Source organism: Triticum aestivum, chromosome 4D, assembly GCF_018294505.1.
Source record: "Triticum aestivum cultivar Chinese Spring chromosome 4D, IWGSC CS RefSeq v2.1, whole genome shotgun sequence".
NCBI classification, from domain to species: domain Eukaryota; kingdom Viridiplantae; phylum Streptophyta; class Magnoliopsida; order Poales; family Poaceae; genus Triticum; species Triticum aestivum.
The window spans coordinates 507,687,200-507,713,488 of NC_057805.1; the positions used below are offsets into that span (position 1 = coordinate 507,687,200).

Sequence of the window (26,289 nt, forward strand, 5' to 3'; positions counted from 1 at the left end):
ATCAGTCTGGCCCATGTCCAATAGGTCGGACGCCCGAGGACCCCTTAATCCAGGACTCCCTCAACGACAATGTATGGAGGCGCAATACCCGATTAAAGCTCCACTTCCTCCATGTCGTTACAAACATGGACAATCTCAGGTTGCTCTACATGCTCCATATGAAAAAAAATTGGTTGTTTCAGTGGCGCCCGCAGTTGCTCTATTGAAGAAGGCTACTGATTTGCTTGCGCCCTATATGTGATGATGTTAGCAGGTGATCTTTTCATTTTTTTATAAAATTCATGTTTTGTTTTTTTATTCTTTAAGGTGACATCATCATAAGTATGGGCGGCACTACGCGTCGATCAGCGAATCCACCGCCTCGATAGTCGTTTGATCCGGTGTTATCCAGCGGCACAGATCTTTTCTCACATTGCAACAAAGGCATTGCTGCAGTACCTTCTTTGCAACAGACCATATGTTGCGGAAACATTCGCAAGAAAGGCTCTGTTATAGAAGTATTATTTTCTCGTCTTAACTTTTTTGCAACATTGGTGTTGTTGCGGAACGAGTTCTGCAACACAGATGATGTTGCAGATTTTTTTCGTCTTAATATTTTTGCAACATGGATTTTGTCGGAAGGACTTCTTCAACACAGATGATGTTGCAGAAAAATTGTTAAGGTGGCAGAGGCGCGCTGATTAAGTCGGGAAAATTGGTGCCGCGAATCAGGTGTTTTGAAACACCTATTGAGTTGCACTTAGATGTACGTTGTGCACCGTCCGATGGAACTTGGATCTGACGGTTGCACGAGTGGTCATGGATGGCAGCGAACTCGATCGACCTCAAATCTAAATATGCTTTTTCACAACATGGGTAATTTGTGTTAGGTTTTCTTTAGGGAGTCTTCGTGTTTGGTTTGGTTGGCAAGACGGTTGTGTTGTCCTAGTGTAGAAATATTGTATCTCCGTCCTATCCCCGTTATGGGGGTGAGCTTATCACCCGCAGAGGGTGTGTGGAGTTGTGTCTCTTGTGCATCTTCTAGGATTCGGTCGGTTTAAGTTTCCGGCAGATCTTGGAATTGGTCGGATTTTGTGGTCTTCGGGGTTTCCACAAGCACTTATCATTGTTTTCTTCTCCAGGGAGGCATTTTGCTTTGCAGTTCGTGGTCGTCGACGTTTCCTGTTCTTTATTGACGACTTCCTGATGATGCTTCTACAAGCTACTGGGTTTAAAAAAAGTTTGATCCACCAAGGCGAAGGCTCAGAGGTGACATCAAGCCGCGCTCATTGCGCGCCGCGGATGGATGCAGGAGGAAGAAGCCTTCTTCACCCTCAAGACTCTAGAATATATGAATTAGGCCTTTCCGTAGATAAGTTAACGCCGATGCAAAAATATAAGCGTGTGTATGTGTAATGAACGGTCAAAACATTTTATGTTAAATAATAATAAAAAATTACTGTGACTTTGTGTATAGCTAGTACTTTCATGTTACTATAGACCAACATCCATCTACAGATAAATGTAGTCAGTGGCGGAACAAAGATTGAAGCAAATCCCGGGGCAAAGAAATTTCTGGCACCATGAATAAATATTGGCACCTATAACCAACCCAAGAATACCTCATAACATTCCTAAAAATTGAGCCTTATTTTGTATGCTTTTGCTGGGTGACTAGTGATGGCTGTAAAAACATTAAAAAGAATCAATGACATATACATACATGTCGGCGTGGAATCATGTTATCCAAGGCTGCACTAATAAAAAGATTCCACACTGATGACTGTAATATCATTAAAAAAGATGCATTTTTCTTCTACGAAGTTGTCCGTGACGATTTCAGTAATCTTAAAATGTTGTGTAGGATCAATTTCTCGGAGGTGCTTACAGGGTTCAATGCATCTGCACTATGTTAAAAAAAATGCATCTTTGATCTGATCATATTTGTGTATATTATCATTTTGGCATCCAATCCTGCCCTAGCCAGTACAAAAGATTCCACGCTGACTTTGGAATTTTAAGGTCAACTTGTACTGCAACACTAGTATAACTTCAGGGCAGGAAAGGCAAAGCGTACCCGTCAGTTTGTAGCAAGCGGCAAACAGAAATGGCAAACGATTCTTCGCGCGTCCGCGTGGTTCGCAGGAGCACCGTCAAGGCCTCCGTCACGCGGCCCGACACCGTGCTTCCCGTCTCCAACCTCGACCTGCTGTATTACCCCATGCCGCTCTCGATGGTCTGCGCCTACCGCAGGCCCTCGGCCGGCGGTGGCTTCGTCGACGTCGTCGCCGCCTTCGAGGCCAAGCTGTCGTCCCTGCTGGACCACTTCTTTCCCCTCGCCGGCCGCATCGTGGCCAACCCGCGCTCAGGGCTCCCGGAGGTGCACTGTGACAACCAGGGCGCGGAGCTCGTCGTCGGCGAGGTCGGCCTGGCGCTGGGCAGCCTGGACTTCGGCGACCTGGACGCGTCGCTGGCGAGAGTCGGCGTCCCCGTCCAGTACGGCGCGGACGTCGCGCTGTCGGTGCAGCTCGTTTCGTTCTCCTGTGGAGGGTTCGTCGTGGTGTGGGGCACCAACCACGGCCTCGCGGACGGGTGCGCGCTGTACATGATCGTTGACGCGTGGTCAGAGCTCGCGCGGTCTGGGACGATCGTCGCCGCCCCGAACTACGACCGCTCCGTGTTCTGCCCTCGGGCTGCCCCGTCGTACGGCCCTTCAGTGGGCGAGCTGTTCATGCCGTTGGTGAGCGAGCGTCTCGTCAACGCCCTCACGGCCGGGGGCTCCATGCTCGGCCGCACCTACTACGTCGAGGAGCGGGACATTGCCATGCTGCGCGCGCAGGCGAGCGGCGACGGGGAGCGCGGCGCGAGCCGCGTCGAGGCGGTGTCTGCGTACCTGTGGAAGGTGTTGGCCGCCACCGTGGGCTCGTCCGACGAGAGTTGCCGCATGGGCTGGTGGGTGAACGGGCGACGGTGTCTCACAACCGCGCCGGAGGAAGCCATGCGCAACTACGTCGGCAACGTCACGACGTTCGCGGTGGCGGAGGCGAGCGTGGAGGCGATCCTGCGGCGGCCGCTCCCGGAGATCGCGTCGATGGTGCGCGGGTCGATCAGGTCGACGGCCACCGACGAGCACTTCCAGGAGCTGGTGGACTGGGTGGAGGAGCACAAGGGCAAGGGCAAGGACAATGGCAAGGCTGCGGTCAAGTTCGTGGAGACGGCGACCGTCGGGCTGGGCAGCCCGGCGATGGGCGTGACGTCGTTCGCGTCCTTCAGCGTCGACACGGACTTCGGATTCGGGCACGCCGCTGTAGCGATGCCGACGTGGGTGGACTGCGGGAGGCTGTGCTCCGGCTTCGTGAAGATCATGGCGCGTCCGGGGGGTGACGGTGGTGGTGGTGGTTCCTGGATCTTCGGCATGTCCGTTTGGCCGAAGCTCGCCGCGGCGCTGGACTCCGATGAGCAGCGCATCTTCAAGCCTCTCACCGCCGAGTATCTCGGCCTCATGGCTGCAGCAAATTAGTATAGCCGGCTCTGGTCGCATGCAGCATGCATGAATGCATGATGCCCATTAATTAATTTAAGAAGAATAAGAGGGCCAGCGATTCACACAAATAAACCACAGGTTCTGTTTTCAGATCTTGTGGTGGCAATATTTGTGTGATGGATCTACGCAAGTTTTTGGTTATTGAATTGGCGGGTGATGGATCTACACCGACACCGCGCTTCCTATTCTTTCACTAGCAAGAGTGGTGTTTCTATTGTAGACGCCCCCAAATGTTTTCAATGACGGGTTTTTTATTCATGATTTGAATTGCCGGTTCAAGATGGAAATCATGTTTCTTGAGCAAGTGTTCTGTGTTTATGGAGTGCTGCGATGGTGGCGGTGTGCTGATGGCCACCACAAAGTCATTTTGGGCGTTAACGTTACCTAGCGGTACATCTGCCACCATTCATTTTCTTTGAGATCTGTGTGCCTAAACCCAGTGCAATTGTATATGTTTGTGTCGCACACACCCCCTTCACGTATTTCAGAGTCAAATCACTGCGTGGGTTCTATCATAGTCAGAAAAAGGACACATGCATGATACACATCTTTCTCTCTTTTTTGACTCAAGCACTCTCTCTCTCTCTCTCTCTCTCTCTCTCTCTCTCTCTCTCTCTCTCTCTCTCTCTCTCTCTCTCTCTCTCTCTTAAATCCATCACTTTAATTTTCTTTTCCATAATTTGGAGATTTTTTTTATATAGTTGAACTCCTTGCGCTGAGACCTTCAGGACAAGATCAGACCTCGATACATTTGGAACACGTTTAATTTTTGACATTTCACATTTCACATGTGAAATAAACCTCTTTCACTAGAAAAATGTGAAACAAACCTATTTCACTCGAAAACTATTCACCACTAATATGAAATTAAAATGTCAATTTGTGAAATTGATTATTTTAAAATGTGACACATATTTCAAATGAGTGAAATATGTTATTTCAAAAATGTGCAGTTGAAATAGATGTGATTTTTGTGAAACAAATAGTGAAAAGTGAAATGTGGGTTCTCAAATGAAAGCAATACGAAACTAATTATTTTAAAATGTGTAAAAGTTTATTTCAAGAGAGTTAAATAGGAGATTTCAATGATGTGCAATTGAAATAGATGTGATTTTTGTGAAAGAAGCCAGTGGAAAGTGAAATATGTCTTCCAAAAATGAAAACAATATGATATTAACATGTTTTCTTGTGAAACTGATTTTTTGGAAATGTGTAATAGTTGATTTTATAATAGTGAAATATGTTATTCCAAAATGTAGAACTGAAATAGATGTGAGTTTTGTGAAACAAGCAGTGGAAAGAGAAATGTTGGGTTCTGAAATGAAAACAATATGAAACAGAAAATGTCAACTTCTGAAATAGATTATTTTTAAGTTGTGTAACAGTTTATTCCAAAAGAGTGAAGTATATTATTTTTCAAAATGCTGAATTAAATTAGATGTGATTTTTGTGGAGAAAAAATTGCGAGAAACTTTCAATCTATTCATGTTCAATTATGGCAGTAAAAAGAACACTAGAAATAATAAAAGTTTACATCCAGAATCATATACCACTAGCAATGACTACTAGCACTGAAGCGAGACGAAGGCGTGCCGACGTCATCGCCCCTGCCTCGCCAGAGCCGGGCACAACTTTATTGTAGTGGACAGTCGGAAAGTGGTTGTGCTAAGGCCCCATAGGATCAACACACTAGAACAACAACTGCCATCGATGAAGAGAAGTTTAGATCGGAAGAATCCAACCTAAAGACACATGATTAAAGACGAACAAAGACCGGATCTGAGCAGATCCACCAAAGCCAACCACCGACCGAATCACGCAAAATCCATTGCAAACACACCTCCACACACCCTCCGATGATGCTAGACGCACCACCGAAACAGAGGCTAGGCGGGGGAAACCTTATTCCATCTTCAAGAAGCCACCGTCGTCTCATCTTCCTGAGTAGGACACAAAGCCTAACAAAACTTGAAGAAGCACCTAAAAACGGAGCCCCCGTCCGCAAGGGCCAGGATCCACCACGCACCCATGGACACAAGAGACGTGGTAGATTGGCGTCGGCGCAGGCAGGAGGCAGAAACCCTGATTGTCTTTCCTTAGAGGGGAGACACAGGGATGATTTAAATGTATCTAAAATCAGTCTTGTTTTAAAGGTCTTTGCGAAAGAAGAACAAAAACATAAAAGGTTTTGAAATCAAAATTTTGGTTTAAGAAATATGAATGATTTTGGTTTAAGAGATATGCACGGTCGGAGCTCGGATGTGCACCTCATGCGGCAACACGTAGGGTGCGTACGGAGCCATCACCGCAGACTGAGCAGGTGGGCGATTAAGTGACATGCACGTCGATCGCTAATAGCCTAATTAACACCCCACTGCTGCGAGCCAAAATCACTAATTAAGAAGTACTCATTGCAAAGAGCACTTCCGCCTCTCATGTTGCGACAAGTGGCGCGCTGCATGTACGCCACTTGTCGTAACCTGGGAGTTTTCCCTTTTTTCGTAGATTCTTTTATTCAAAACGTTTTATCTCTTAAACCGTGCGTCCAAATCTTGAACCGTTTTCACCGTTAGATTTCTCGCGTCAAGATCTTCAAAACTAGCTAGATCCCATGTTGATAGGTTTTAACAAAAAAATCACGAAAAAACGGACAAAAAAACTAACCCAGGAGCACTGGTTTTTTTCCTTTCCGAAAGAGGCACGCCCGTGCCTCTCGTGAAATCACAACCGTGCTTCTCGCGGAAGGAATAAAAAATAGAGAAAACACGTTTTTTTGTTTCCGAGGAGACACGGCTGTGTCTCTTGCAAAAGCACAACCATGCCTCTCGCGGAAAAAAACAGAAAACGCGTTTTTTTTCGTTTCCGAGAGACGCGCGCCGTGCCTCTCGCGAAAGTACAACCATGCCTCTCGCGGAAGCAAAACCGTGCCTCTAGCGGAAGGAAAAAAAAAGAGAAAACGTGTTTTTTTCCCGTTTCCGAGAGACACGGCCGAGATTCTTGCGAAAGCATAACCGTGTCTCTCGCGGAAGAAAAAAAATCAGAAAACACGTTTTTTTCGTTTCCGAGAGGCACGGCCGTGACTCTCACGAAAGCAAAACCATGCCTCTCACGGAAGCAAAACCGCGACTTTCGCTAATGGGAAAAAACGCGTTTTATCGCGCAATTTCTTTTGAATTTATTTTTGGGTCCAAAAGTTAAGGAAGACTTGTGGTAAACAGAAACGTCGAAAAAACCCGGAAAAAAAACATTTATAAATCTGAAAACGCGTCCAGAAAAATAAAAATAATAAAATCCGAGGGAGCACCCAGAGCGCGACACGTGGCGGGCGGCTGAGAGCGCGCCAAGTGGCGCTGATCGTTGTGAGGCTCCCGAAGGAGCGCTCGTCAACTAGTTGCTCTCGAGCTGTCTAATGAATTCCGACGCAGAGTTAAAAGCAGACATCGAAGTGCACTAGCTAGTTGGCGAGGACTATGTCGATGGGCACACTTAGAGCATTACAGCCAGACGCTCCAAACCTGCCTCAAACGCCCGTCCTTACTGCCCGCTCACTGATCGGTCATGAAAATTCGATTCAGACGGGTTTCTCAAACGCCTGGGCTGATTGGTACCTCTTATATCCAGCCCAAATGTCAGGCGGATATGGGGCGCAGTGTGCCCGTGCGGATCCGCCACATCGGACTGACGTCACGGTCCTACGCGGAATCATCCAGAAATCTTGCGGTCCGACGGACATCTCCTCCGGACCAAAAGAAGCGGGTTTTTCTTTGGCCAAAAGGTACTTCGAATTTGGAACTAGCATGAAGAGATTAACGAGACTTCTTTCTCTTTTGAGTTTTTCTAACGGACCTGGACCAAGCGTTAATTACTCAAGTTGGTTGTTCCTATGCAAAAACTAAAATCAACCATGCTAGATTACTACTGCTACTGCATCGTTGGGCACTTGCAACACAATATTCCAGCTAGGCATCCGAAGACAAAAGTTGCAGTTTTACCTTCCATTAGTTAGGCAAGCACCACGAGCATGAACTCCAATTAAGCGACGGCACCAGCTACTCCAGACAAAGCTTTTGTCTCGGCAAATAGCCTGCCTTCGCAAGGTCATCACTATCTTGGTGCCAGCGTGATGGATAAAAAGATGCGCCCATGAACATATAAGAGCAACTACAAAAGAGTGACATAAGTAGATTATAAGGAATAGAATAATATATCTTTCTTTAGTTGGAGGAGAGAGAAGAGAAGCGGACTCTTGGTTAGTAACCAACTGCAACACGAGACCCGTGAAGCTTTGTGAGAATATAAGGTGGGTCAACTATTGATAAACTAGTACATATTTAAAACTTACTATTGTACATGCCGGTTAAGAGATTGGCTATAGATGATATGGCAACTTTTTATAGCCGGCCGTTGGCTGTATTATTAACCATGCTCTAATCTTGCTAGAACAACACGAGGAAGAGAAGAGAAAGATTGGAGCAGCAACCTAACCGTGGCGGCGACCATCATGAGAACCAAAACAGAAGTAGCCCAAGCCGACTACAGAGACCTGGGGGGCCTTGGCTTCAACGGCCCGTGGCGGCCGCCGCCCTCTAGGTTGGACCTGTCATTGGAGAGCGTGTGCACAGTGTCCCAAGCGTCTTCAAGGTTCTCTCAAGGTTTTTGTCCCTCATTTACTATACGACTAGCTTATGTGCAATATGTATTACTATCATAGCTCTCTCAGTTCTGCAAGGAGGCTACTTTTCAAGCCAAGGTAGGAATCAAGAGTGTGGGGCGTAAATTACCTCAGAGCGCCCCTCGCTCTCCCTTGAATTATGCCCAATGTCAGAGCCGGAGCATCAGTGGCGTTCCAGAAACTTCTTATCATGGCTTACCCTGATGCTTACAGCCACTTAAAATGGCCGTGAAAAAATAAGGATTTATGAAAGATAGAGGAGTATCGAATGGGCTATTTAGGTAGTCATGTCCAAACCAAAGCGTCAGACCAGACCAACCCTCTAATGTTTGCTAAACTCTCGAGGTTGTCCATTTACCCGAGTCATGTCCTTCTCCTTTTATGAATATATGTGTGAATATTTTACTATGGCACACAAATATATTTATCTATTTCAGTGATTTAATCAATTACTATATAAAATTAATAAGATTAAAATAAAGTTTTCACTAAAAAGGACCCTGATTTTGGTGGGCCGAACTGATGAGGCGGCTTTAGCTTGTCAAAACACGTTGAACCAGTGCGCGTGGGCTGTTGGGCCGTCGGTCCAAAACATGGCGTGATGCGGGATGGGGCGAGCGGCTCCGTCCATATATAGCAGCGCCCCTCCGACAAACCTTAACCAGGCTAACCCGATCGGCGGCGGCGGCGGCTGCGACGACGGGGAGCAGCGGTCAAGGTTTCTGCGATGGCAGCGCGCCGCTGCCTCCGCTTCCGCCATCCCCGGAGTCGACACGCAGAAGAAGGGAGCAGGTCCTCTGGTTGAACTTGTCCATAGCATCATCCATCCTACCCTTCAACGGTGGTTGCTGATTCCCCACGGTGGGTAAGATGCCTGATGCTATGGATAAATTCAACCTGATGGTTGTGACATCCCCAATTCCATTTAAAGAAGAGAAGCTTCGTTGAATCAGCCGGCAATCAGGTTGAAATTTTCATATATAGCCTGCCGTTCAACTATGACAGACCCTTTAGTTGCTTGCAGAATTGGAAGGATGGTTGTTGGTTGTTGCCATGGACGAATTCCACCGGATGATACATATTTGACTGCCACCGCGATCAGTTTCCTTTAGTTGCCTGATTCATAAGGCCGGTTCAAAGAATTAGCACAACAAAGCACCAGTGGTCTAGTGGTAGAATAGTACCCTGCCACGGTACAGACCCGGGTTCGATTCCCGGCTGGTGCATTTTTTGTATTTTTTTCCTCTTCATATTTGTGCCATTGTGTGTCCTCTTTCTGCTTTGTTTTTTGTACTTGATCACTCAAATCTTCGATGTTTGGCACAAAAGTTACGGAGAAGAAGAATGATGCAATCCACCAAGTGATGGTGTATATCAGAGATACTTGGCGAGATCACGGTGCGCTTGCTCCAGCAGCAGGTGGGCGTCGTCGTCCCACTCGTCCCGGTAGCTCTCCAGCCGGTCCCTCACCCTGCCTCTCGCGGCGACGTTTTTCGACAAAGGGTGTTTTTTTTATTGACTCATAACGTAGATGGCCTTCCTCCACTCCTCGATCCTCTCCAGCCCGCACCGATCAACCAGCCAATCCTGGTACTCGAACGTGCTTACGCCGAGGTCGTGGGTGAACCTCTTGGGGCGTCCGCGGGCCTCCATGTCCGAGTAGAAGGACGCCACCTCCACCATCATCTCGTCCGGCGACGAGAGCTTGATCCTCCCCGACAGAACCCCGGCCACCCAGCTGTTCTGGAGCTGGAACACCGGGAAAAGGATTCCCTTGAATGGCAGCCCGACGAAGGAGATGCTAGGGGCCAGTCGCGGCGGGAACACGTGCTTGTACAGCGGGCCAACACGGTTGTCGTCCACCGTGATAGCAGAGTCGTCGCCGAGGAAGCTGTACTTGTACGTACCTACGACGAGCACATCTCCATCGGTCAACATCGATCTCCATTAGAAGCATAATTTGGTAACTAATTTTTACAAGATGCAGGTACGTACCCAGTGCAGTGCATGATGGCGTCCGCTTTCACCCGGCTGCCGTCCTGGAACACCACGCTGCCATCTTCCTCGGCACGATCGATCTGCATCCAACCATTTGAAATAGCCCGAGGTTATGAGGGGTTGGATATTTGGGCGTGATGGCATTTTCTAGCACCAGTTGGTATTAATATACCATGGGATGTAGCCACAGGTTGGCATGGGCGGTGGTGCTCTGCATCTCAGCAGGCGCCGCTCGAATGGCGACATGGACTTTAGCTTCTCCTTTTCACTTTCGCACTTTTCCCTTGCATCAACAATGACCCGGCGCAGATCATCATCGGGCACATCGTCTGGTTCCTCTGGATCTTCAGCTTCCTCTTGATCTTCAGCTTCCCCCGTTGCAGCATCACCGTATTCAGGGGGCACATAGTTGTCATCGTCCTCCTCTTCTTCGCTGTCTTCCATCGTAACCCCTATTTCTTCGTGCTTCGTCCAATCATCATAGTGTGGCATGAAACCCTTATAAAGCAGGTGGGTGTGAAGGATTTTCTTGTCAGAGTAAGACCTCATATTCCCACAATTAAGGCATGGACAACACATAAAACCATTCTGCTTGTTTGCCTCAGCCACTTCGAGAAAATTATGCACACCCTTAATGTACTCAGAGGTGTGTCTGTCACCGTACATCCATTGCTGGTTCATCTTCGTGCATTATATATAATTATGTGTGTCAAAAGTAAGAAAATTAGACAAGTATCTATCTAAAGTAAGATTTTTTTTTTCTTTCAGAAAGAAGATAAGAACAAGAGGCTCACCACGGTGGTGCCGGCGACGAGATCGGCGCGGGCGATCGACGGCGGTGAAGACGAGGACGGGGCATGACGGACCGCTAAATCTAGACAAATCTCGGGGAAAATGGAGCTCGGAGGTCGAGCTTCGAGAGGAGAAAGCTTAACTAGTGTGGAGTCGGGCATTCCATCGAACACCTCATGTGCATAGGAGGTGAGCTAGAGCACCCAATGCCCTCCCCCCTCGCCGGCCAGCAAAAACAGAGCACTATGGAGTGCCCTGCTCGCCGGCGATGGGGTATATATAGGCAACTCATTTGTCCCGGTTCGTGGCTGGAACCGGGACTAAAGGCCATCCTTCTGTCCCGGTTCCTGCCACGAACCGGGACCAATGGTTGTGGGCCAGGAGCGAGGCCCATTGGTCGCGGTTCGTGCCAAGAACCGGGACAAATGGGCCCAGACGAACCGGGACCAATGCCCACGAGGCCCCGGCCGGCCCTCTGGGCTCACGAACCGGGACAAATACCTCCATTGGTCCCGGTTCATGGCAGAACCGGGACTAATGGGCTGGCCAGGCCCGAACGAAAGCCCCTTTTTCTACTAGTGTACATCGCACTCCTTCCAATTCGCATGAAAAACGTCGCACAGGAGCTATTGGCCCTTCCTAAATATAAGTTTTTGAGAGATTTCACTATGGACAATATACGGAGCAAAATGAGTGAATCTACACTAAAATGCATTTATATACATTCGTATGTGGTTCATAGTGAAATCTCTATAAAGACTTACATTTAGGAACGAAGGAAGTAGGAAAAAAAAAAAGTTAACATGAACTCAGCACGTTTCTGTTGAGAGACGATCAGCATGCAAATATCCATCATGCATATGACCGTCCTTATGTGAATCAAGGAAATAAAGCAAAAAATCAAGTGTAGATACACTGAGGTTAATATCAACACGGAGCACCTCCTGGTGCCCGGGGAACCTGCGCGGATCACTGGAGCTGGAGCCCTCATCGGCGAGGAAGGGGAAGTCGAGGAAGCCCATGCACTCGTGAGGCAGGTTGGTGCGGAGGGACGCGTGGAGGCTCCCGTGGACGCCGCCGGCGCCGAGCGGGTCCGCCGAGGCGGCCTCGTCGTAGAGCCAGGTGCCGCCCACGGCCACGGCGCGCTCGAAGACGACGGCCGCGTGGCCCTCCCGCCGCAGCTCGCGCGTGGCCACCAGGCCGGCCGCCCCCGCGCCGATCACGGCGACGCGCGACGATGGCATCGAAGGAGGAAGGACGAGCGAAGTATACTGTTCTCGTCGTGGCGTGACTTGTTTTCTCCATGTGGAGTTGTTGAGCGAGCCGCCTCTTTTTTGCAGAGTTAGTGTCTAACTCGCTGTTTTATTATTACAACTACTCCCTACCAAAACGTCATATATTTATGAATGGAAGAAGTACAAAAAGCCTAACTGTCTCAAATGATGATGATCAAACGGACATGAAATATTTTCTGCAAAACTCCCGTCATATGTGCAATAATCAGGCCTTCTGTAGTGCGGATAAAAATACGGAAAACCGAAAACTGTGGAGGATTTCGCACTGATCCCCCCTTTCCACTGTTGCACGAATCTCTGCATAAGGCAACTGCCACGTCAAATTTTGAACTAGGTTGATATAAGACAAAAGGCAGCGAACATTTCACTTCTTGAAAACAAATCTCACCACCGCATTGGCTAGCGGTGTGGTCGTCCACGTGGGAGACCTGGGTTTGAATCTCATGGCCTCGTTTTTTCTACTTCCTTTTAGGTACATGGCATTTTTTCTATAAAAGTTAACATGGAAGTTTTATTGTTTTTCGAAGTATGTCACATGACATGTTTATATTAAGATAGGACATTTTCTATATTCTAAATAGATGACAGTTTTGTATTAACAGATGATTTTTTATTATTAAAAGACGACATTTTTTAATCAAGAGATGCATCTTTTCTTAATTAAGAGATGACATAAATTATTAAGAGATGTCATTTCTTATTTAAAGATATGGCAGTTTTGTATTAAAAGATGGCATTTTTATTAATAAGAGATGGAATTTTTTATTTTTTAAGAGATATCATTTTTTTAATTAATAAATGGCATTTTAATTTATTAAGAGATGACATGTTTTATCTAAGGAGGTGGCATTTTTTTACTTTAAGATGGTGGCATTTTTATAGTAAGAGATGACATTTTTGTTATTAAGAGATGCCTTCTTTTAGGTACATGGCATTTTTTTTCTAATATCATGGCATTTTTTACTCTTTTTTCACAAGAAAAGTATGTATTTTTCCGTCCATAGCATTTAAAATTAAAATAAAACAGTATATTGGGCCTATGGCCTATGGCAGTTCGCCGCACCCTCCCCTGGCGAATAATCTAGGGGAGGGGGTCGGGGGGCAATCCCATTCATCCCCCTCTAATCGATATACTATCAGTCATAACAATTGATATCAGAGCAAGTTCTCCTTGTCTCTGCTTATTAAATGTCTAACCACCTTGGAGTTATGAGTATGTCGCTTGTAGGACATCACAGGCACTCTGAGAGATTACCTATATTCAATGGGAATGACTATCGCTTCTGGAGACAGAAGATGATAATCCGATTGAAGGCTATTAGTACTTAGATGTGGCAGATTGTCAAAAATGGATATACGCTTGATTCACCCGAATCTTACTCGCCCACTTATGAAAGAAACATTTAGTTGGATGCACAGGTAAAAGATATCATCTGTGACAACATCTCCAAAAATGTTTTCGTTTGATTCAGACGACTTGACACTGTGAAGCAAATCTGGGATGGCATCGAAGATGTTCACAAAGAAAACAAGTCACGAAATGATGCTCACATTAATATGCCTGGAGCTATTTTCACTTAGTTTCGAAGCCTCCCAAAAGAAAGTGTCAAGGAACTCACTGGTCGTCTCAGCAACATTGTTGAGAGCCTGCGTCAAAAGGGTGTTGAAGATATTACTGATCATGATGTGGTTGAAAAACTACTTCAGTCTGTTGACGATTCCTTTGACTCCATAATTGCAACCATAAAGGAGAGATAACTGACTATGACAATCTTCAAATAATTGAAGTTATGAAATTGCTGAACATTCATGAAGAAGATTTGGAAAAGGAAGGAGGTCAAGATGATTCTTCCTCGAAATAAGGAGACGTCCTATCAGACTATGGTAGCTCGAATGAAGAATAATACGAGAATCAATGCCATCACGAGAGATCTAGAGGTTCTCAGGGAACGCCTCAATGCCCTCAGACGTCATAATTTGTGCTTAACAAGTTCTTCCGAAGATGATGCACCATATTTATTAAGACGATTACCTCCACTTGATATCTCCTACTTCAAATGCAAAAGCTTCAGTCACTACACTATTGATTGTCCAACATGTCAAATGGATGTCAAACCAAGTAGAAGATGGAAATCTCTCAATTGTACAGGATTTAGGCGAGTAAGTCGTCATACTAAGCTGACGAAGAAGAATGGCAACCCCAACACATCCTCTTCACTAAGACTAGTCACTGACTCCAATTCGCACGTCGTGATAGAATCAAACTTGAAGAGAATGTCCAAACTGGCTAGTGTTTACGCTGGAATGACAATGGACTCTGAAGATGAACTATCTGAGTCAGAATCCGATGTTGAGGAATTCCTAAATAGAACAGAACGAGGCCCTAAGATGACTACCGAAGGATATATGAAAGTTCCAGAATTATTTAGAACCTCCCAAAATTATTCTAGGGACACCATTGGCTATTCCCATGGCAAGGCCCAATTGGGGGCACCCACATGGGCCCTAGGGGCCCAATATTACGGTGCCTCCCTTAGCCTTGCACTACTAGGGAAAACGTTATACACAGAATTTTAGCAGTAGCGCTTGTTAAAAAAGCACGCTACTGCTAGACAGCAGTAGCGCGTGCAAAATAAGCGCGCTGCAGATGCACATATATCAGTAGTGCGTCCCAACCCCCTGCTGCTACGGGTTAGCTGTAGCGCCTTATTAGCAGCGCCTACCCCCGCGCTACTAATGTACCTAGATCCCGCGCTGCTGCTAGGCTTTTCCCTAGTAGTGTTGGTGGGCAAACCACTAGTTGGTGCCCTGGCATTTGGGAAGGGGGTGCACCACTTGGAGGCTGCCCTAGATGGGGCGCCCCCTTGGGGATGCTACCCATCTCCAAGTTGGGCCCCTTCCTAGCCTATTATAAATAGAGGGAGAGAAGGAAGCCCCAAGCACACAAGATCTCCGTACTCATGGCTCCACCTCTCCCTCTCCCGCATTCTCCACCGTAGTTGCTCCTCCCCCCTCCTTCTACTCTCACATCATTAAGCTCTGGACGGCGAAGCGCTACCGGATCACTGTTGTCGTATGCGTGCAATCCATAGAGGGGTCATGCGTTCGATTCTTGTTTGAGGGAACAGTTCGTCGGATGGTTCGAGGAACTTCAAGAGCGATCTTCACCAACTCTTATTCCATTGCATCTCGAAGGTGGTAATGATTAGATCTAACCTTGTATGCATTTTCATAATGATCATGTGAACATGATCTATAGGACGACAATTTTTGTTTTCTGCTACGTGTCCCAACAGTGGCATCATCAACAATCTATGAGTTGGTGCAGGTTATAGGATCTAGACCACATGTGTTGTGTGGGTATTACACAAAAGTGTTCCGTAGTAGATTAGATTTATTGCTAAAAAATTGTTTAGTAGATTAGATATATTGCTTAATAAAATTTGTGCGGGTAGAAGATAAGATCTATTCTTAGTAGATGCAATCTTTTAATTGATGTTTTTTCTTGCCTCACTTGAAATTGCGTCTTTTCTGTTCTTGCCGGCATGGTGGGAATTTGCTACAAAGTTCTAACTATTGGCGATTCTGGCTATCAACAATGTTTTGTCTTGTTTCTTTGGGTTGCACCTTAATCATGAAAGTTGAATTTTTGCAAATGAAAGGGCATGTAGATTTGATCTATATTGGGGGCATGCGTATGGCAAAGTTTATTTGGTTTTGTAAATACAATATATTTAAATATAAATTTGGTAAAAAATTACAAAGTATAACTTAAGAAAAGTAATAATATGTGAGTTATATTGAGACAGAGCGAGTAGTACTCAACCCTCACGATGATTGAAAATATTTATCTGCAGCTGACTAACAAATTTGTAGAGGCCTTCTAATCAATCGTTTCCCATTATAGCTACACAATCTTTTGATATTTTTATTTATTTATTTTTCAGTCATGACTTATGTTGGATATCTATTGAATTTTTATAAGGTTACAAACAGTAATTAGAACAATTAGAATAATATGCAATGTGTGGAAGATAACACATGTTCTCTACTTAGTTTGTTATTTTATTTTCGAGGCAACTTTAGTTTGCAACCAATCAATCATTTATTTGCGTTCAAACACTTTTCAACTTTTGCATAATTTGAGGAGATTGTGGATAATAGGTTTCTAGTTACCACTTCTGCTCTTAATACGCTGTCATTCGTGGCCACTACATATACTAACTATGAGAGTGGGAGAGCGTGTAGGGAGGGGGTAGAATGGAGACCTTGCCATTTTAGCAACAATACAGATAGATGTGAGGACTATAATGCTCTATCGGAAACCAGTCAGAAATACTTGGTGAATTCCTGGTCTGCTTGTGGCAGCAAGTGGCTGTCGTCCCATTCGACGCGGTAGCTTCCTGGGCGATTCACCACATTCTTCCTCGCCGCAATGTACATCGCTTTCCTCCACTCGCCTATGCCCTCTTGCCCACATTGCTCCACGAGTCAATCGTCATATTCATACTAAATGCACAAAAAAAAAAATAAGAATAAAGTACTTGGCCATCGACCATGGCCTATTTATCTTGGAGTATAATATGTATTTATTGAATGAATGAATGCATGTACAAATACGTACAACATATGCATACATACATACATACCGTAGTGCCCCCTCCAAGGTCATGGGTGTATCTTTTGGGGCATCCGCGAGCTTCTAACTCCGAGTAAAATAGAGCCACATCCCGCATCATCTCCTCTTGTGATGGCAACTCGATCCTTCCCGACAGAACTCCGGCAACCCAGTTGCTTTGGAGTTGGAACATGGAGAAAAGGATACCCTAGAGAAAGATCTCAATATGCATCAATTGAATTATCTTTTGCATATCTGTAAAAGTGTGTGTTATGTAGCGGCGTCATCTGCTGACCTTGAAGGGCAATCCGATGAATAAGATGTGAGGAGCCAAGTGCGGCGGGAAGACATGCTTGTATAGCGGGCCCACGCGATTGTCGTCAACAGAGATAACAGAGTGGTCGTCACTGAGGAATGGATAGTTGTACTTGTATCTACTATAGTAAACCAACATAGTTAAGATTTAAGACGACCAGAGGAGGCAACTTGATTCACATGAGATGTTTGAACGAGCAACTTAACTATAATTTGAAAAGATGTATATAGCTATGTATGTAGGTACATACCCTGCGCAGTGGATGATGACATCCGCCTTCACCCGAGTGCCGTCCTGGAACACCACACCGCCATCTTCCTCAGCACGCTCGATCTGCGGACATTTCATGCATTTTAATTTTCAAGCATCAATCGATCATGGTAATTTGTTTCTTTGCAATTATGCATAGATTATGGGTGTGGGCGTGTGTCTAGGCCTTAGCTGAGTGAGATATAACAGTCGTACATCACCCTATGGCATTCACTGTTTTTTTCTTCTATTTTTTTACTTCTATTATACTCCATCTGTTTCAAAATATAGTGCGTCCTTGGTTCCCGCACTTCAACTTTGACCATAAATTTACGGAAACACTAACGCCCACACGTGTGGGCGTTTGCATCTCGCCCACACGCCTGGATCCGCGTCCGTTTGTGGGTGCACGAATCTTGGCATGTTTGTGATGCCACGTAGGACTGTGCTGGTGTGTGGGCATTCATCCAGTCGCCCACACGTCCGTTTCACCACAGGGAGGGGCCAGTGTGTGGGCGTTTAGCAGTTCGCCCACACGCCAGTGTTCACTCACGCACAAGGGTTGGTGTGTGGGCATTTGCCATCTCGCCCACATGCCCGTCACCTCTCCCACACCCAAGCTGTCAGTTGACATGCGTTTTGCAGTGTACATGGCAATTGCCCTAGTGTGCTTGTAAGCAGATGGCAACTCTCTCTTTATTTTTACCCGAACATGTTAGTTGCCATCTGTTTTGCAGGGTACATGGCAACTGCCCTAGTGTGCTTGTAAGCAGATGGAAACTCTCTCTTTTACCCAAACATGTTGTTTTGCCATGTCTCTTTGTAGCGCTACACGGCAACTGCCTAGTGTTAGTAGGTGGCAACTCCTAAGGTTTTTAAATCATGACAACTGTAGTAAACTAGACCATACATGACAACTCCTTAGTGTTAGTAGGTGGCAACCTCTAAAGTTTTCAAATCATGGCAACTATAGTAAACCAGACCATACATGGAAATAGCTGCAGTTGTCCAAAATGGCATCTGGCACTTGACCTGAGATGGCAACTGCAGTTGAGCAAACATGGCAATTGTAGTTGTCTGACATGACAACTGTAGTTCAGCGACATGGCAACTGCAGGTAAACGGACATTGAAGAGGGTTTGGACCATGGCAACTGCGGGGACGCGTGGTGACTGTCACGCTGGGCGTGCGGGACCGTGAGGTAGGTGGCTGAGAGAGGTCGTGTGGGTGTTATGCATTTTGCCCACACGTAGGCGTGTGAGAGGGACCGCAAGGGGAAAAAGAGGCGTGTGGGCGCTAGTTGTTTTGCCCACACGTAGGCGTGTGGGCTGGTCCTCTTAGGTGGTGTTTGGTTCTCTAGTCCTAGGACTTTTTCTAGTCCCAACTAAAAAGTCCCTAGTCCCTAAAAAGTCCCTCCCTGTTTGTTTCCAGAGACTAAAAAGTCCCTCGTCCCTTTCTAGAGGTTATTAAATGACCATGTTGCCCTAGTATATAGAAAAATAACAATCAAACAACACCATGGGATGGCGGGCCAATGGGTGCATGGAGGGGCATTGTTGGAAAAGTCCAAAAAGTCCCAAAAAGACTCTCCTTAAGAGTCTTCTTCATTTAGTCCCAAATGCCTAGTTTAGTCCCTAAAAAGTCCCTCCCGTTTGGTAAAAAAGTCTCTAAGAGGGACTTTTTCTAGTCCCTACATAAAAAAGTCCCTGGAAACAAACACCCCCTTAGACACCACACAAAATATGTGAGTAGACCCCTTAACGCCCACACGTGTGGCAGTTATCGTCCTCCTAAATTTAACCAACGAGACCGACTACGGCGGGAGCAAAAATTATATCAGTGAATTCGTTTTCAAAAGAAGTGGTATAATTTTTGCTCCCGCCGTAGTCGGTCTCATTGGTTAAATTTATGGTCAAAATTAAACATCGGGAAGCGCGGATGCACTATATTTTGGAACAGAGGGAGTACTTGTTGGTTTTTTTCATGTTTTTCTCAAAATGAAAACTAGAAAAAAAATCAATGAAAAAGAAGATAAAATAGTAAACAAAAGGGTGAATTCACACGAATATCAACGTAAGATAATAATATAGCCGAAACATATGTTCAGTGAGATTTAATTAATTCTCATCCTAGTGGGAATTAGAAAAACCGATATATACAAGATTGTAAAGATCAATCGCAAAGGGCAGAGTGCTTTACCACCGGATGAAACGACAGGTTGTCACAGCGGGCAGTCTCACACGTGGAATCAGCTGAAGGTAGCGAGCGATCGGCAACATGGACCTCTCTGGCGACCCCAGCAATTTCCCTCGAAATGTCAAATCCGCTGCTCCGGTATCCTACTACCACCACAACCTAATTAAGTCACCAATATTAGTAGCCATGTGAATTGAAGGTGGTCGATGATGAGTTGATGACAATGGCGCACCTGCCCGTGAAATGGGTCTGGGACACGGTAGCTGTGGCTGTGCATCTGCTTCCCTGGCCAGCCATCTATGCCTGCAACAAGTGATCATTGAGCTCAGCTCACCCTGTCTCCATGACCATGCCAAATAACCACACACCCAACTAACTACACCCTCTGTTTCTAAATATAAGACGTTTTGGCAATTTAATTGGATGGTTAAATACCGGCGATGTCGGCCAGGCGGGGCTCGGTGAAGTGGCCGTTGCAGACAACCACGGCGTCGAACACCTCCTCCTCTACCTCGTTACCGACGCTGGCGAGCTTTGTCGAGCAGTACGAGACACTCCATCCCGCCGCGCCCGCGCCATCAACCCTGCGGCGGACGCTGACCACCTCCGTCTGTAGCCGGACCAGCCCATGGAGATCGAACCGCCGCGCGAACGCTTCGAGGTACCGGAGCACCTCCCCGTGCCCCGGGAACCTGCGCGGGTCGCCCTCCGTGCCAGCAACGAAGGGGAAATCGAGAAAGCCCATGCACTCGCGGGAGCTGTTGACGCGGAGGGAGGCGTAGACGCTGGAGTGGGCGCGGCCGGCGCCGAGCGGGTCAGCGCCAGGTGCCGCCGATGGCCGCGGCGCGCTCTGAGACGACCGGAACGTGGCCTTGGCGCCGCAGCTCACGCGCCGCCACCAGGCCGGCCGCTCCTGCGCCTATCACGGCGACACGGCGCGATGACATCGGAGGAGGACGAGCTAGCATCGAGGAAAGTCTCCAAGCTAGTTTCTCATCGTTGCGTGTGCTATTTTCTTTGTGTGGAGCAGTTGCTCGGGCTGGCCATTTTTCTGGTCGTGAATCAGTTTTTTTGTACTCGTCGCTGTCGGAACGCAGCCGCCTCACATGACTATAACCAGGCTACGCGCCATGGCGGACCAAGCGAGGTCGCCGGGACCGCGAGCGCCCCACCTCGCCACGGACGGACGGCCCTCGCACGCTCCCTTCTTCTAGGCCGCCCTCGCACGCTCCCTTCTTCTAGGCCGCCCCCAACTCGCGCATGCCGACACGGTTCATTGGCTGCTGCTACAACTATGCGGAGGATGACCACATTTCCCGCGAGTGCACAAACCCCACTAAGTGTGTCCGTTGCAACGGCGTCGGGCACATCTCCAGGCACGGATGGCAGCAACGGCCTCCTGTTCATCGGCAGCCCACCGGGGGAGGGGGGGAGGGTATCCGTTCACTAGGAACAGCTCGCCCCAGTGACATATTCGGTCGTTGGATCTCCCTCCCTGACGATCGATCACCAGATATTGGTGTCCTAAAAATATGTCCTGCTACCTGATTATGTAAAAAGATTCCATTTGTCTTTGCTAAATATATCTTTTAATGCTTCAGATCTGGATTAATCATTGCAAACTGTACATTTTGATATTACAATCTAGTTTCAAAAACCTATGAATTAACCAAAAATGTTTCATAAATTTGTACTCCACAATGGAGCACGTTAAGCCGTGGGTGATTATATATTATCCAAGTCTTGGTGATGACTATTTCAAAAATATCATGTATTTATAAATTGTTATCTTGTATACGCTTGTCTTTTCCCAAAAAAAAAAAAACACTATAGAATAGAACCAATCTAGGTATCCTCACATTTATTCTATGAACTAACATGCCCATGGTATTCGAAATTTTCAATAGCAGACTAACCCTTTCGTGGCAGTCTGCTCCAGTCACTATGACTGTAATAGAGATGCTCTAGTTATGATATTTGACTTATAAGTTTTGCTTAAAACATGAAAATAACATGTTCAAAACAATAAAACAGGAAAATATGCATCATAGAACGGTTGATGGGGGTCCATAGCTCCTGGGGCACCTGGGGCATGTGGCGTGTGCGGCGTTTTCTGCCTACGAACGACGCTTGATGACCAGGCAATGTGCTTTCCCTATTTGGTCGCCGGGAGGTTTTGCAGACAAGGATTTTCCTAACACTGAGTCTTCTGGATAATGTTTGCTTGCTAGACACATCCAACTTTTTAGTGCATGCCGAGAGCTCCAGATGTGGTCGTATGTTTAGGCTGTGATGGTGTGCTTGTCTTCAGAGTGAAGAGAGAATTCCTTTATTCAGAAAAAAAAAAAAAGAGAAATCCTTATTCTGCTCCTAAGAATATGCTTGCCTATATGGTTCTAAAATTATTATTTGAAACCGATGTGTTAATTTTAAGTATGTTTAGTTTACAACCAACGTCGACCATGCCTATTTTTTAGCTTTTTTTAGCAGACCTATTTTTTAGCTGGACCGTAAGATTTGGCAATTGTTTGCTTCAATGCCCAAATTTTGGTGCTTCTGGCTCGCCCATGATGTTGCAGCCCAACTTGTGATATTGGTAAGTGTTTATTACTTAATATTGTTCGGTGTTGTAAAGCGGTTAGTACAGTAAATAACTAGCTTTATAGCTGTTAGTACAGTAAATAAAATATGTACTCCCTCCTTAAACGCATATATGACATTTTAGATCACTAAGTATTGACCTAAAACGTCTTATATTTGCTTACAGAGGAAGTACTTTTTACACACCCACTCCGTGTGTTTTGTCATATTGTAGTGGACTAAGTATTTTTAAATCGTGTTGGCTGTTGGCTCATCATGAATACTGAAAAGGAATCAAGTGTTTATGAATTTGGTTGGGTGCAAACCAAATGAAGGTCTAGCAATTTTGCTAGGTACGATAGCTGTAATCCTACTAACAATGACTTGCCAAATTTTGTTCATGATTTTGCTTTGGTGATGTCAAAATTTCGGATGGGCTATTTTTTATTTTATTTTTTGCAGGACTCAAACCAAACACAATTTGTTCCTAATGTGACATTTTTGTCAATTTGGTCTACTAACTGTGTCAGGAGTATCCCCGCAAAACAGTAGTGTTAGGAGTAAAAATATTCATAGAATCATGTACTATTTTCAAGTCAAATGCTCTTTGAAGCACCAATGGTCTAGTGATAGAATATTACTCTGTCGTGGCTAGTTCACTCTTTTTAAAGCCCTTTCTTTAGATTTTAGTTATTTCTCCGCAAGTTCATCTAATCTCTTTTATCGCATGTCCCCGAAGGGACGAGAAGCCAACAGAAGCTAAACCGTAGCGGTCGATGAGGCGACATCAGAGATACTTAGATAAATCGTTGTGTGCTTGGGCCAGCAGTTGGTCGTCGTCCCACTCGTCGCGGTAGCTCTCCAGCCGGACCGACACCCTCGCTCTGGCCGCAACGTATATCACCCTCCTCCACTCTTCCATCTTGTCCAGCCCGCACTGCTCCGCCAGCCAGTCCTCATACTCAAACTGCAACATGCGAAAGCAGGTTCTGTATATAATTAAGTTTACTATATGAATCGAAAAGTATGTAAGTTTACTATATATATAAGCATCGAAAAGTATGAATGACATGTATATGTAGCGTAGGTAGTACTCCTACACTGCACTGACCGTCCATGCTTCCACTCCCAGGTTGTGTGTGAATCTTTTGGGCCATCCGCGGGCTTCCATGTCGGAGTAAAATGCCATGACATCCAGCATCATCTCCTCCGGTGACGGGAGCTCGATCCTTCCTGACAGTGCTCCCGCCACCCAGTTGCTCTGGAGCCGGAACACTGGAAAAAGGATCGACTAGAGAGACACATTGAGATCCGCATCAAACATTTAAGCTATGGGATACCAGATCCAATAGTAAGCAAATTAAGCTACTGATCGGCCGACCGACCTTGAATGGTAATCCAATGAAGGAGATGTGAGGGGCCATCTGTGGCGGGAACACGTGCTTGTAAAGCGGACCCACGCGGTTGTCGTCCACGCTCACCATACCATCCTCCTCCAGGAACGGGAACCTGTACTTGTACCTATATACATATGACCGTTTGTATAAATGCACATCCGCCAACATATGTAATCATCGACCATGTACGAGCACGATTGCATCCAGAATTAGTCTGTGATGATATATACACACTTACCCTGTGCAGTGCACGACTGAGTCCGCCTTGACCCGACTGCCATCCTGGAACACCACGCTGCCATCTTCCTCGGCACATTCGATCTGCAATAAACAGTACATCTCTAGCTTGAGGTGATGTGTGGGAATTGGATTTGACGGTGATGATGATACTACATACTCCCTCCGTCCTATAATGCACTAATGTCAAAAGACGTCTTACATTATGGAACAGAGGGAGTAGGTTTTTTTTCTTCGGAAATGGTCAGGGGAGGGGGGGAGGGTGTATTTCAAACTGTGTTAAGTTTACAGGGTGTACGTGTCACACAAAGCGTGAAGAGAGGTAATCGCCACAGACCGGCGTGACCCATAAGCACAAGCATATCAATTTTAAAACAATGTGACCAGTGATCATTGAGTAAGATCTTTGATAATGTCTCTGATTTTGGTTTGTGGGTGGACCTCTAAGTCTTGGAAGACCTTTTTGTTTCTTGCATCTCAGATTTTCCACATAGTAAGAAGCAAAATGAAGTTGTTGATTGTGTCTGACAGGATATTTAGCATCGCAATTGAGAATAATGAAGAATAATGAAGTTGCTGATTACCCGCAAAAAAATGAAGTTGCTGATGCTAAATTGTAGAGTAGTACCAAGTAATTACCATGGGATGTAGCCACAGATTGGCATGGGCAGTAGTGCTCTGCATTCCACAGGGCGCCGATCGGATAGCAACGTGGACCTCTTTGGCGACACCAGCAATGTCCCTCGAGATGTCCATCCCGCTGGGGTGGTATCCTATCACCACTACGACCTAAGCTAGCAACGAATAACATACAATTAACATGCAGTTGTTCCTCATGTGCTGCCGCTCAGTCAAAAATTCACAAGAAATTCAGGTGATGCAAGGATTATATTCCCTTCGTTTTTATTTACTCAGCATATTAGATTTGCCTTAACCCCTAAGTCAATCTTTGTCCAACTTCATAGAAAAACATTAACATTGAAATACCAAATCAATATATTAGATTCACCGTTGAGTATATCCCCACTTATTATTGTAAATGATTATATTGTCATCTAGTATAAACAAGCTAGGTAAGACTTTACAAAGTTCGATTTAATTGCTTAGTATGAAAAGTAAGATGAAAACAAAGAGAGTAGATGATACGCACTTGGCCGTGGAACTGGTCGGGCACACGGTAGCTGTGGCTGTGCAGTTGCTTCCCCGGCCAACCGTCTATGCCTGCACATCGTTCATGGATCGACCGCCATGAATATTTTACTAGTAACTTCACTGACCACTGAGCAGTACCACGTACATGCTAGCTTACCGGCGATCTCGGCGAGGCGGGGCTCGGCGAAGTGGCCGTTGCAGACGACGACGGCGTCGAACACCTCCGACTGCTCCTCCTCCTGTAGTTCCCCGCCGGCGAGCTTCCTCGAGCAGTAGGAGACCGTCCAGCCCGCCACGCCCGCGCCCGCGCCGTCGACCCTGCGGCGGACGCTGACCACCTCAGTCTCGAGCCGGACCAGCCCGAGGAGATCGAAGCGCCGCGCGAACGCCTCGAGGTACCGTAGCACCTCCTGGTGCCCGGGGAACCTGCGCGGGTCAACGGAGCCCTCATCGGCGACGAAGGGGAAGTCGAGGAAGCCCATGGACTCGCGGGGCAGGTTGGTGCGGAGGGACGCGTAGAGGCTACCGTGGACGCCCCCGGCGCCGAGCGGGTCCGCCGACGCCGCGTCGTCGTAGCGCCAGGTGCCGCCCACGCCGGCTGCGCGCTCGAAGACGACGGGGGAGTGGCCCTCGCGCCGCAGCTCCCGCGCCGCCACCAGGCCGGCCGCCCCCGCGCCGATCACGGCGACGCGCGACGATGCCATCGGAGGAGGAAAAGTCTCCAAGTCTCGGCTGGCATGCTCTCTCGTCGTCGCGTGTGTCGTCTTTTTCATGTGGAGCAGTTGATCGAGCTGGCCATTTTCCTCCATTCGCGCGTCAATCTTTAGTTTCTTTAAAACTGCCAGTTGCTTCTCCTATTTTCACAGCCGCCTCTCTCTATACTATTTTGGACCAGCTAGACCGCTAGAGGTCAGTCGACTCAAAACAAAATTTGGGACAGTTGACTGACCACAAACTTGTTTCAGTCGTCTTCACCGTTTTTAAAGCATTGAGATCCGAGCGCGTGCAGGACTACATCAGCTGCTTGGCAGGTCCATTAGCTAGGAATGTGTGTAACATGTCTGTTAGAGCATCTACAATCATGAGAGAGAAATTTGGCTCCTTATAGTCCGTTGACAATGACCGATCACCCATTATTTGTCCGCGTAGGCAGCCACCCCCTCACATATCCGCCTCCCAAATCCATACAACCCATCTACATAGATCACATTTGATCATAACAACATAGCATAGATCTAGGATAAAGTTTTGCAATCGAGCCCAA

General features: G+C 46.6%; 2 protein-coding genes, 1 non-coding gene and 2 pseudogenes across 3 annotated transcripts; 2 read left to right on the plus strand and 3 right to left on the minus strand.

Annotated features, from left to right (window-relative positions):
* Positions 1 to 1,347: 1,347 nt before the first annotated feature.
* On the plus strand, positions 1,348 to 3,799 carry LOC123100679 (coniferyl alcohol acyltransferase-like). The gene has a single exon (XM_044522567.1). The coding sequence runs from the start codon at positions 2,087 to 2,089 to the stop codon at positions 3,497 to 3,499; it is 1,413 nt and encodes a 470-aa protein (XP_044378502.1). The 5' UTR covers positions 1,348 to 2,086; the 3' UTR covers positions 3,500 to 3,799.
* Positions 3,800 to 9,350: 5,551 nt separating this feature from the next.
* On the plus strand, positions 9,351 to 9,421 carry TRNAG-GCC (transfer RNA glycine (anticodon GCC)). Its single transcript has one exon. It is a non-coding gene; the product is annotated as a tRNA-Gly (tRNA).
* A 148-nt stretch (positions 9,422 to 9,569) lies between these two features.
* On the minus strand, positions 9,570 to 12,229 carry LOC123097195 (flavin-containing monooxygenase FMO GS-OX-like 4; annotated as a pseudogene).
* Positions 12,230 to 16,487: 4,258 nt separating this feature from the next.
* LOC123100680 (flavin-containing monooxygenase FMO GS-OX-like 3) lies at positions 16,488 to 20,672 on the minus strand (annotated as a pseudogene).
* A 2,134-nt stretch (positions 20,673 to 22,806) lies between these two features.
* Positions 22,807 to 25,781, minus strand: LOC123100681 (flavin-containing monooxygenase FMO GS-OX-like 2). Its single transcript, XM_044522568.1, has 7 exons — positions 25,183 to 25,781; positions 25,024 to 25,094; positions 24,513 to 24,662; positions 23,875 to 23,957; positions 23,625 to 23,760; positions 23,351 to 23,530; positions 22,807 to 23,206 (listed from the first exon to the last, which is right to left on the minus strand). Exons 1-7 carry the CDS (start codon positions 25,727 to 25,729, stop codon positions 23,027 to 23,029), a joined length of 1,347 nt encoding a protein of 448 aa, XP_044378503.1. The 5' UTR covers positions 25,730 to 25,781; the 3' UTR covers positions 22,807 to 23,026.
* Positions 25,782 to 26,289: the final 508 nt, after the last annotated feature.